Source organism: Diadema setosum, chromosome 21 (genome assembly GCF_964275005.1).
Source record: "Diadema setosum chromosome 21, eeDiaSeto1, whole genome shotgun sequence".
NCBI lineage: Eukaryota > Metazoa > Echinodermata > Echinoidea > Diadematoida > Diadematidae > Diadema > Diadema setosum.
The window spans coordinates 23,599,485-23,611,938 of record NC_092705.1 but is presented as its reverse complement, the minus strand read 5'-3'; the positions used below and the strand labels follow the sequence as shown (position 1 = coordinate 23,611,938).

Sequence of the window (12,454 nt, the reverse complement as noted above, 5' to 3'; positions counted from 1 at the left end):
ATCAAGGTAAGACAGTGAACAGCAATTGAAAAGAAGGCAGCATGGCATTCTACTTCACTCATTCCTACTTTCTGTTTAAAAAGGCGAGAAGAACAACCACAGCATGGATTTATCTCGAGACGACACACCGGTGTAATAATAACATTGGCGGATTTGGAGTGAGAAAGCAAAGGAAGATATAGATAGATAGATAGATAGATAGATAGATAGGCAGACAGATAGATAGTGATAGAGAGAGAGAGAAAAGAGTAAGATATAATACCAACGCACCGATAAGATAGAATGGTGAAATGCTATGAGAAACGCGGAAAAGGGATGCAAACGGCAAAAGCTGTCGAGGCGAGGAACAAAGACCATGACCATCGTCGTTCGTGGAGAGATCGTGCGGAATCGGTTGTTTGTGGGGCGACCTCTGTCGGCCGCGTATGTTGCACATCTTGTTTGAGCATGCAGTCGGATGATCCGTTCCCATCCACGCACAGGAGATGGAGTACATCCCTATTTAGCAAACACAGAAATCAAGATGGGTTAGAGATAACCAGTGACTCCAAGGTCACTTACACACAGGTATTGCCTATTTAAAGGTGCAATATTATGTAACAATTGACATCCCCGCGGGAGACATAATCTATTTTCCAAAAGATATAATGTGTGACCTTGCATCACAAAACCAACAAAAAGTCGTGTTTAGATAGGTTAGAAGAGTCCATTAGCATTGAGTTATGTATGATTAATTGTTAAAGCTTGAAGTCTATTCTTTCAGAATTTGCCTTTAACTTTCTAAACATGGGGGGGGGGGGGGCAGGGGCAGATCCAGGAATTCCCAAAAGGGAAGGTGCCTTTACAAAATAAATGGGGGGGGGGGGGACACACACTTTGGACAAGTGTGTACCTAGAAAAGAGGCCTCGGAGTTTAGGGTCTATTCGAACACTAAATAATACCAAGCCGGGCTGGCAGTGCGATGAATTGGGAAAACAGGATGTTTGACATCCATCATTTATAGGAACAGCAATAAAAAGATTATTTTCAAAGCTGAAATAAAGCATATTCTATTAACATGTTGTATCCATTGCTAATACGAATTTTCAAAGCAGTAGCATTATTTTTCTTTTTCAAAAATTATGAGAGTTGAAATTGAGGAGTGCGTATAGGATTTTACATTATATAGATGATGACTGGCGGTGGAGGGAACATACCGAATGTTCTATACCCGAAGGGTTTGAAATGCTATTGAGGGAGGTTATAAGTCCCGAGTCGAAATAGCATTTCAAACCCTGAGGGTGGAACGTTTGGTACATGTTCCCGACAACAAAAAGTCATCATCTGTTATATTATATAATATATAGGCCTACGTCAAATACATCAACGTCAACCACTAGCACAACGCACTCGATCGCTCGCGCAGAGCGAAATTCACTGTGTGCGCGCGGGTCCTTCTGTCATTTGTTACGTGAAAATGTTTTCCCATGGGAGAACCAAGGAGGGAGAACATTACAAAAATGTTCTCCCATGGGCGAACATAACCAATGTTCCTCCATCACGTGACTGTGTTTAGCCAATCACTAACCAATATTTGACTAACCCATTTAATATAATCTAACCACACTTCTATACAAAAATGTTATAGAAAAACTGCTAAAAACAAAATTTCTCTTTGGTTTCTTAATTCCAATCTTAAGAATAGATTATACAGAAGAATAATTATTCTTTTAGAAATACGGAGACGCAAAATTGACTAGGTTGACCCGTTTCACCTATTTTGAGTCTTCGCGTAAAATCAATGCATGCGAATGTTGGTTTTGCACGTTCATGTATTATTTTGCGAAAACGCGAAGCGCTGGGGAAAATAACTTTGTCTCGAGGGGAAAACGTATCTGGCTGTCAAGTGTCATATTACAACGATACACTAAACAATTTGTCACGTTATAAACGATGTAAATATTCTAGAATACAAATCATTTTATTCCAGTCCCGTCGGGAGCCAGTCAGATATTGGAATCATACCTTGACGTGACGTCCCTCCTCGCAATATAACGATTTCTATCCTCTCTACATTAATCAGACGATTGCAGTTTGACCAATCACCGACCATTTCAGTAATTGTGTAAACCATTTGATACGAAATACTGCCGACGCTGTACATGGACGTTTTGCAGATGGGAGTGATATACTTAATGAACACAATAAGAGAATATTATAAGCATGTACCCGCACATTAAGTCTCCTCTGCATTATTTATAGCACTTTATACATTGATGATCACATGAGCAAACTAGCAGTTACATGTATCAGTGATGACACAAATGCTTGTCGCGGTAAAGTTTTATGGCATTGCCATTGAAAAAAAAAGTCTACGCTAGTTAAAGATAATAAAAAGTTTTGGTACCTCAAAAGTTTCACTGAATTTCCGTGTTTCAGGTCAAAGTATCTATCATATAACTAACACTGTGAGACTTACTCGCCCCAAAGTGCTCTCATTTCTTAGTAATCATGCAATTAACTGCGACCAGCAGCCCCATACGCATAGCGACCAGCAGCCCCACACGCATAGCGTAATGGGGCTTCGCATTGTAGCATTCAGGATCATGACAGAATTAGTATCGCGGGTAAATATCAACTTAAAATCCACAAAATTCTTCAATTTGAAGACTTACCAATTAAGTTGAAGTCTTGAAAACAGGCTTCGGTTAACGTTTGGTTCTGCCAATAGTCCCTTTCTGTTCGAATTGATGACTGAATGTGACTCTGTCGAGAGGACCTTGGGAGAGCTACATACACTGATTACTACGACCAGCGCATACGCACACATCACATGCGAACAAATTTCAAATCCATGAACGGATAAGATGTTTGTGTGCGCATGCGCTGGCCGTCAATTCAGTGTAGCTCTCCCAAGGTCCTCTCGACCGAGTCACATTCAGTCATCAATTCGAACAGAAAGGGACTATTGGCAAAACCAAACGTTGCCCAAAGCCTGTTTTCAATACTTCAACTTAACTGGTAAGTCTTCAAATTGAAGAAATTTTTGGATTTTAAGTTGATATTTACCCGCGATACTAAATCTGTCATGATCCTGTAAGCTACAATGCGAAGCCCCATTTAGCTATGCGTATGGGGCTGCTGGTCGCAGTTAGCTACACAGTATGCGTATGGGGCTGCACGCTGCTGGTCGCAGTTATCTCGCACAATACGTGTACATACCTCGCCGCCGTCGTACGGCGGCGGTTCTGGTACGAAACCATTATTGAATGATTACTAAGACATGAGAGCACTTTGGGGCGAGTAAGTCTCACAATGTTAGTTATATGAAAGGTACTTTAACCTGAAACACAAACTAAGACAAGGAAATTCAGGGAAACTTTTGAGGTAATACCAAAACTTTATATTATCTTTAATATTAGAACTCAATCAATTATGTGCTACTTTTAATTCTTCCATCACACACTAGAGACCTACAAGAATAAAATAGATATACTATGTTTACACCATGTTCCCGGCGGCCGCACCTGCACTCACGTTTCAGGCCACCGTTGACAAAACGTGATGGGCGTGAGATAACGCGGGGGACGGAATGGGCAAACGTGACAGGACGTTATTACCGTGGATGACGTGCCAGATATTTGAAATGTCCCCCCCCCCCCAAAAAAAAAAGAAGAAAAAAAAAAGAGTAATAATAATACAGTAAATGTCAAATGTTTAATGAATTGGTTAAATAAACTTGAAACTTGAAACTTGAAACTTACTCTCCGCATAATCGCGTAGGCTCGGGCAGAGCGTTTCTTACCCGATTACGCGGAGTACCCAATTAGCAGAAGAACACGTCTCATTCACAATTGACATACATTGTACACAATGTGTATTTACATGCATTGTACACTGCACCAAACACCTCCACTGTATGCTTAACAGGCGTGCTTGCACGGCACATTATACATACCTGACACTTGCTCAGTCACGAGCAATAATTTACACACTTTTTATGGACAAATATGTCTTCAGAAAACTTTGTCGTTTGACTATAGACTCCTCGCTAACTCTTTGCGTGCACTAGTCACGTAGAACGTCGGGTTACTTTTCGAGAAGTGACTGGGGAAAAGCAAAATTATGGAGTTGGTGCATGGCCTGATTTTCGTTGCAAACTTCTCGTATTGTGAATGTTGTTGAGGAGCAAGGGAGGAGCGCAAGTGTGTTCAACTCCTGTCTGTCTATGCAATTGTGAGAGCCAGTTGTGTAATGTTCGTTTTCGTGTGGCAAGTCGGTACGTGTACATGTGTTTTCATGTTTAATCACTCCCCAAATGATCGGTCTTCTTTGCAAAGTAAGCAGAGAATGCGATTAGCCGTGGGAAATTTGACATGCATGATTTCTTAAAGTTGTATATATGCAATAAAATGTGGTTAGAAATTAGAGTAGAAGAAAATTATTTACCCATTTATGCAGAGAGGCAACCCGATTATCAGGTAATTTTAATGTGCATTGGAACTGTCTCTGACATTATAACCCAATTAAACGGAGTACCCGTTTAAGCGATACCCGATTACGCGGAGAGTATACTGTAATGATAATACCACGGCAGTCACTGTGCAAATTAGAAACCTAGAGGGTCGTAATAAAAGGGGGGAAACGGACATACGGACCTGCGCCTTGATGGCCGCCGAGAAGATGGTGCATCATAAACGTACCATTATAATAAATACAATTTATTCTTGTTTAAATTTGAAAGCTAATAATAGAGCTACATTAAACAAACAAAAAGAAACAAACAAACTTGATTTTCTTGCAGAACGTAATGCCTATGTTAAAGGGGAGAACTTTTCGGTACTAAAGGAATGACCACTTGATGATGATTGATAATGATTTATCATCATTTAATGGTTAGCCTCTACTATAATAGTTTTCATTTTGCCACGCAGTGTTAGTCGACTTCTCCAGTGCTATCATTATTGCAGCCAGGTAGCTAAGTAAACAAACAATGGAACGAGAGACAACAGAAGCAAATAAATAAATAAATAAACAAATAAATACTTGAAAAATACAGCAGCACGTGTAAGGCCGAAATAATGTCAAACGATGTCATATTTTGTAGGTTGATTTTTTTTTTTTCGAGGAAGTTGAACGATGAGCAGCTTCTTGTAATAAGATACCCGGATACCCTTTTCAAGTGCAAGAAGAAAACGGAGGTCACTCTGGTTCTTGAACTGCAGCCCTCAGGCTTCAAGGACCGACAGGCGACCCAAATTACAAACAGCTATTGACGTCAAACATCGTCAAAGCAAGGTGTGTGTATAATCCAATACTGAGCAGCAAACGTGATAAATGAATGAAACGACACAACATGTTCAACTAGTGTTGAATTTGAATTACTCTTCAAAATCATGGACAGTTTCATACAGGGAAAAGGGTATGAAGAAAAAGCGTTCACTGATTATTCCGTTTAGTTGCGTTTCTCTGGTTGAAATTTTGTATCCTTCTTCTGTCAACACATGATAACACAACGGTTGGAAACATGCAGTTTATCAATTCTCGTGACCTCACACCATCATAAAATCGAAACCTGTCTTTTTAGGTTTGCAGCTAAATTAATTTAATCATTCGCGTGTTTATTCCATAGGAAAAAGGTCTTCAAAGTAACATAAAAATAACTATACCGCTTAGGAAACCTCCATTTTCTTTTCACGTTTAGTTATCAGATTCTCTCATTCTGCTACAGCAAAATATTTTCATTTTTCTTTTAATGTCCGATTGATGTTCACGTACCTTGGTTGATCGAAGCACTGATAATTCAGCCGTCTACTGTTCAATATATCCCGAAAAGATTCAATCGATGGTGAGGAACAGTTATCACTGTGATAAAAAGAATTATGAAAATATTATAGCACTATGCATATACACAAATACAGAAAAACAATGCAAATGAACAGACAACGAGTTCAAAATGCAACAATTATTGTCATTGAATTGATCAGCAACTAAGAGAAAGAAATACAGGGAGTTTCATCACTTCAAGAATTCATGTTTTGTTTTGTTTATGTGGGAATAAAATCAATCCACCCAAATAGTAAAAATATCAGACTGTTGCAGAATTTTTCACGTAATATTAAAAAAGACACACACACAATAAAACTTTTTTTTTTTTCAGTGGCTGAAGTAAATACTGCTATTGCTCACGTTTGGTATTTAGCGAAGTGTGTGAAAGAGAGAGAGAGAGAGAGGGGGGGGGGGGGGGGAGAGGGAAAGTCTATCAACATGTTGAAGACAATAATAATTCTCGATATACTTACCCGAACTGTTTTTCCAAGTCAGTTACAAGATATATGTTCACTGTATCGACCTCTGCAGCGGGCATGTTGACCAGCTCGTACTGTGCAAAGTAGCTGTAAGCAAAACGTTTTCAGACCATGAAGGCACAAAATGTGAAAGGTATACAGAAAATAAGCTGAGATACATTGCCTAGTCGGATTTCCTGTCCTATGATCAGACACACTCAATCAAGCACATACACATCCACAAAAAAAAAAAAATCAAAGTATTTCCATACCAAAATGATGTACGATTCTGAAATGTACGTAAATTTCTTTTGTTTCATAGAGGCAAAGTTGATTTTTTATGAAAAAACACTACTTTAGCAAAATACGCATGGATTTCAAATATCAGCAAAATACAAAAAGAAAAGAAGACCGTAAAAAAAAAATGTCAAGAAATAGCAGATAATGTCCTGGTAGATTAATTGTAGTCATGAAAAAGATCATATAATAACAGCGAGCGTATCAAAGCGTAAATGTTTTATAACGCCTTCAGTAACAGCGGGAATGATAGATACAGTACTGTAATGACGATGTCTGACTACACTGCCCTGTCGAATACAATCTCTAAAGTGTATATTCACCTTTCGTTGATTTGAAAAGCACCTCCTTCTCTGTTGCTATTCAGAAACACTCTAACTTGGCCCTTTGCTTGTTTTCCGAACTGCATGAAGAAGGAAGAAACAAAACACAAAACATAATAGTCCCTTATCGCACTCGATACTTTACTTGCTTTCAAATAGTCTTTGTGGCGTCACAATAAGTACCTTAAGAGAACGGAGGATACTGGGGGGGGGGGGGGCATGTCATGAAGCATTTTGTCTGACAACTTTGTCGGACAAATTTGCTCTCAGCCAATCAGATGCAAGGATTTCAGTAGCTTTAAACAGTTTGTCAGACGAAATGTCTGACAAAGCGCTTCAGCCAATCCCCCCCCCCCCCCGTCAGACATTGCGGGAGGACGAATCTCAATTCATTCAAAACAGGGGCAGAGACGTGCACAATTAATCTAATTGAAAATTGAAGGAAACTGAGAACGATTTTTTTTTTTTTTGTATAGAGCACTGTTCAGTATGGTGTGTTATTTTAAACTTATGGTAGTATCACGAGCATGTTCAAACACAAACAGCCGATGCTCATTATGTGTACAGTCACATAAACATAATTATGTTTGTATCATGTGCAGTATCAATAATATACAAAATGATACAGTCAGTATAACCATTTGGTTCGTTTCTTTGTTTTCATTTTTCTTCTGAGAAGATAGCTTAATACACCATTATATTATGTTACATTATATTATATTATATTATATTATATTATATTATATATATTATATTATATTATATTATATTATATTATATTATATTATATCATATTATATTATATTGTATTATATTATATTATACAGGGTGGCCCAGAAAGAACGGAACGCCTAAGATCTTTAATTTCAGCAATATTATTTTTGCAAATATGTCATTATTTTGCATACTACTGGAAAGACCATTCTTTTTCCAATAGAATGACACCAAGTTTTTTCAATTTTGGTTAATGCGTTATGATTTTAGGACCATTTTTTTTTTGTAAACCCTTGCAATTTTTAAAATGTGATCATTTTGCACTCTCAGAGAAACCGAAAACAGTTAGAATTCGGCTTGCCATAGAACCAGTAACCATTCGTCTCATTCACAGTGATAACGGACAATGACAATCACACCGTCCGCCCCACATTCCACACATTGTGAACGCTACTGGTTCCATGGCAAGCCGAATTCTCGCTGGTTTCGGTATCTCTGAGAGTGCAAAATGATCACATTTTGAAAATTGCAAGGGTTTACAAAAATGGTCCTAAAACCATAACGCAATAAACAAAATGAAAAAAAAAAAAACTTGGTCTCATTCTATTGGAAACAGAATAATCTTTCCAATAGTATGCAAAATAATGACATATTTGCAACTATATTGCTGAAATTAAAGATCTTAGGTGTTCCGTTCTTTCTGGGCCACCCTGTATTATAATGTATATCATATATATTATATCTTATTATATCATATTCATCTGCTTCTGTCATGTGGGCTCCAGTTAAGTTGGATTTGAGGTGGGACCACTTCATCGGGTTATGCACCCTGGGTTATGCACCCTGCTCTATTTAAAGGTCCAGTTTACCTTTGAGAGCAGTGATTTCAAAAATGTTCAAGATAGCACATTTGATGCATATTATGTGTAGGTCTGGTTGTATCATAAAACATCCTACCATATGAAATATTTGCAATAAAACCTAAAATATAAGGAGATATCAGGGTTTTTCTCAATAAACCGTAACTGTATACGGTTTAGTCTGGAAACATCTTTATTACAACTATTGTTCACATTCTGTGTATTTAACAACACTTAGGGTCGAATATACGGATTCAAATTTTGACAGTGGTTGTTTCTATCCCTAACTCACATTTTAGAACTATTTAAAAGCACTATGCTGGGTTTTTGTTTCATCTGCAAATGGTAAATTATGCCTTTAACATGCCGGAGTTGTGACTCTCTCACAAGCAGGAATTCCATTTTATGTCCTATTAATCCGAGGGAAAGGATGTCTTACCTCTATACTGATAGAGGGAACAACATGATAACACACATCATTGCTCTGTAAATGGAGTTGAAATATAATTAGTGCATTTATTGCATATTACTTGCTGAATTGCGCTGTTATTACTCATGTTTGAAGGGGGGAGGGGGCAAGGAGAGAGAAGGGAGCACATTGACACCCATCTACAGAAAAGGATGGTCTCGTGATCATTCTTGCCAGAGCGTAACATATAAATAGCGATAGCGTGACGTATAAAGAGCGGTAGCCTAACGTACAGGTATAACTATCAATAGTGCAATGTATTTAAAAACATAGCATTTTTTATGTCCTTTGAAGTGACATGACAAAACCCCCCCCCCAAAAAAAAACAATATCCTCAGTTGCTCCGACAAAAGTTCTATACAGTCTCGCAGTTAAGCAGCAATCGCATGCAAAAACTTCCATTATTTATGACCCAAAATCAATCGTTACAATAGGATGGTTATCAAATGCGGTAGGAATGATCTTTAAAGATGCTAGGTTGATCTAAAAGCGTTCGTCAAGCTCGAGGGAACAAGGGGCATGAATAAATCAGTTGGATATATGGCGTGTGGATTAAAAGCATAACAAAAATAGTTAGCGGTAACACCAATAAGAAAAAGGAAGTCACCCATGTAGATTATCTAAGTCAATGTAATCACTCGGAGTGCTATAAAGGTAAATGATGTATGCGTAATGACAATGATTTACATTCTGTATAATGTAACTCACCATACTTTGTTAACGTCGCAGACATAAAATCCGAGAAAATACGATTATTGGGGATATGGCTGAAAATAAAAAAGCTCTTGTTTTTCTTTACGGGATGATGTATAGCATGTAAAGTACTTCGTTCTGAAATCCGATGTCTGGAATGCTCTAGATTTCGGACATTAAACAGGTTTTTATAACGCTCGTCGCCAATATCTTTATACTCGAATAGAAACCTCTAAAACAGCTCACGTTATGTTATTTGCTGTTATTGTTCTTTTAATGCTTTTCTTTCATATGATTATCAATATTTGCTGTTTCCTAGCAACAAATTAAGGGCGTGTTAACCACGCCCTCAAGTTAAGTCACAATCTGCAGTCTGATTCAAAACGCGAACCGAGATCTGGATTGATAATGGTATATACAATAGGCGCAGTGTTTCCTTAAAAAGAATAGGCTCCAAAGCTTGGGAGAGAGACTATGGACCCTCTGGCAATGTGCGAAGAACACGAGGAGGAGGGGGGGGGGGGGGGGGGCGGATGACAGAGCAGCCTAGGATATAAATTCATTCCAGGTGCGTCTCATAAACCTAAATAGACTGTATATTTTCGGAGTTGTATTTTCTGCAATTCGTCGGGCGCAGTAGTGTTGAAGTTCGATATAACTAGACTTACAGACATACATTACATTCTTTCTTCGTTCGGTCTTCTTTTATTCATTTGTCATATCTTTTTTTTCCCCTCTTGTTCGGCATCTAAACAAATTAACAGGTATTACTGAAGGAGAGTTACTGTCAATTGAAATAGGCTTTTTTTTTTCAATAAGCTAATACAAACGCAAATTTCTAAAATGTATATGTTTTAGATGGACATCATGCGATTCTGACACTTTAAAGGGACTGTACAGTACTGGTTTAGGTGGGGATTCATGTTTTGAACATTCCTAAGTGAGATACTTAGAAACCTCTTAAATGAAATATGAAAGAGCATGTAATTTTAAGAAGGATTCTACGTTTATTTTATGAAAATTGGTTTTCAAATGGCTGAGATATCAAAAAAAAAAAAGTGATAATAATGATAGGCTACAGGCCACGCCTTTTATTAGGATCTCTTTGTTTCACCTTGTTTTTGGATATCTCAGCCATTTCAAAACCGATTTTCATGAAATAAACTTTTGAAACCCTTAGAATTGCATGCTCTTTGACATCTCATTGAGTGATTTCTGAATATCTTGCAAAACGTTAAAAGCTAAATCCTCACCTCAACCAGAACTGTACACACCCCCAGGCCCTATTTGTGTCCCATAATCATGTCCCCCAGCCCCCCCCCCCCCCCCCCCAAAAAAAAAATGTTGTGTGAAAATGTTGGGGAAACATATAACTATGATATGCGATGCAACTTACGTAAGTGGAAGCCATGGCCCAGAAAGCATTAGCTGATCCCTTCGCAAAGCCACACTCTTCAATCGTCGGACAGGAGTCGAAGCGGATGCCCGGCGGGTCCTCCTGCCCACAAAAGATGAGGTTGTTGATGAGGTAGCCGACCAGGGAATACTCCAACGTCCACGACCGTTTCCCCTCGTTGGCGTACGAGCGCACCGTCGAGTAGATGTCCCAACCGTCCCAATAGGTTGCCTGACATATCAAGAAGAAGGGACACTTTTACAGGCTGAGTTTACCGGGTGGAAAACCTTTCATGAAAGAAAGGCGATAATCAGGTATGAATTGTGAAAAAAAAAAACAGAAAAGCAGACAGATTGATACAGCCCTAGGTAAGTGAAGCCAAACCACAGCAGGTGGTTACCTAGCTGTACTAGCAGCAACAGTGCTAATGCATAATTAGATAATCTGATGTTTGTGTGTGTGTGTGCGTGTGTGTGTCTGTGTGTAGTTGTGCGTTTGTGTTATCTTCACAGAGGTACCCTTTTCCAATTTAAAGCTTGACGCTTTAAACTATAATTTTATTCAGTAATTGTAGTGTTTAAAAAATGTAAACGCTACTTTCATGTTCCAATCAGGAACGCGATTGCAAACAATTTGAATGAGCTGCTTGATAGCCCGAAATATAATGCATTTTATTGAAAAAAGTAGTGTTTTGTTAGTGTTTCCCTGTTGGTTTGACTCTTCGTGATTTATTGTCACTGGCAAAGTGTAAGTAAGAAACTGTGGCAGTAAATACTGCAAAATGATATTAATTTTGCCGAAAAACTGTATTTGTATTTGTCTTCTTATATTTAGTTCCCGTAACAGACTGTTTATTAACTACATATGTATGACTTGAGGGAAATCAAAAAAAAAAAAAAAAAAAAAAAAAGAAAAGATCAAGGGGAACCTAAACAGTGTTGCGTTTCGATTCTTTTCACCTTGTCAACGGGAACGGTGACAGTGGCTGCCTCCACGAACTCTTGGTACATCGTCTCGTCGACGTCGCATGCCTCCCGGTACATGAATGAAGATGAGAAAAGCTGCCAAAGGTGAGAGCAATTTTTACCCCTGGATGGGAGGTTGAAAGGAGAAGGTAAGAGAAACAGGGAAAATGAAAGAAAAAAAATGAAATGAAAAAGATGATGATGATAAAGAAGACGAAGAAGAGAAAAATAAGGAGTAGAGGATAAAAAGAAAATAACATGACATCATAACATCATCAAGTTAATATTGTGCTTGTTTTTCCCCTGAAATGGTGCAAGGAAATAATTTCTTAAATTCTAAATCCTAAATTTGCTAATAGTTTCCTATATTCTTAAATAATAATATTTGTTTAAAAAAAGAAGCTGGTACGAAAACGTTTACAACCGTAATGTGGATCTGGTTCTAATGAATGCACTAACATTTCATTAGA

At 38.1% G+C, this 12,454-nt stretch overlaps 1 protein-coding gene across 1 annotated transcript; it reads right to left on the bottom strand.

The window, feature by feature from the left end:
- Window positions 1-293: 293 nt before the first annotated feature.
- On the bottom strand, window positions 294-12,062 carry LOC140244730 (ADP-ribosyl cyclase/cyclic ADP-ribose hydrolase-like). The gene is made up of 6 exons (XM_072324342.1): window positions 11,979-12,062; window positions 11,020-11,250; window positions 6,888-6,967; window positions 6,283-6,375; window positions 5,759-5,845; window positions 294-498 (listed from the first exon to the last, which is right to left on the bottom strand). Exons 1-6 carry the CDS (start codon window positions 12,060-12,062, stop codon window positions 294-296), a joined length of 780 nt encoding a protein of 259 aa, XP_072180443.1.
- Between the last annotated feature and the right edge of the window lie 392 nt (window positions 12,063-12,454).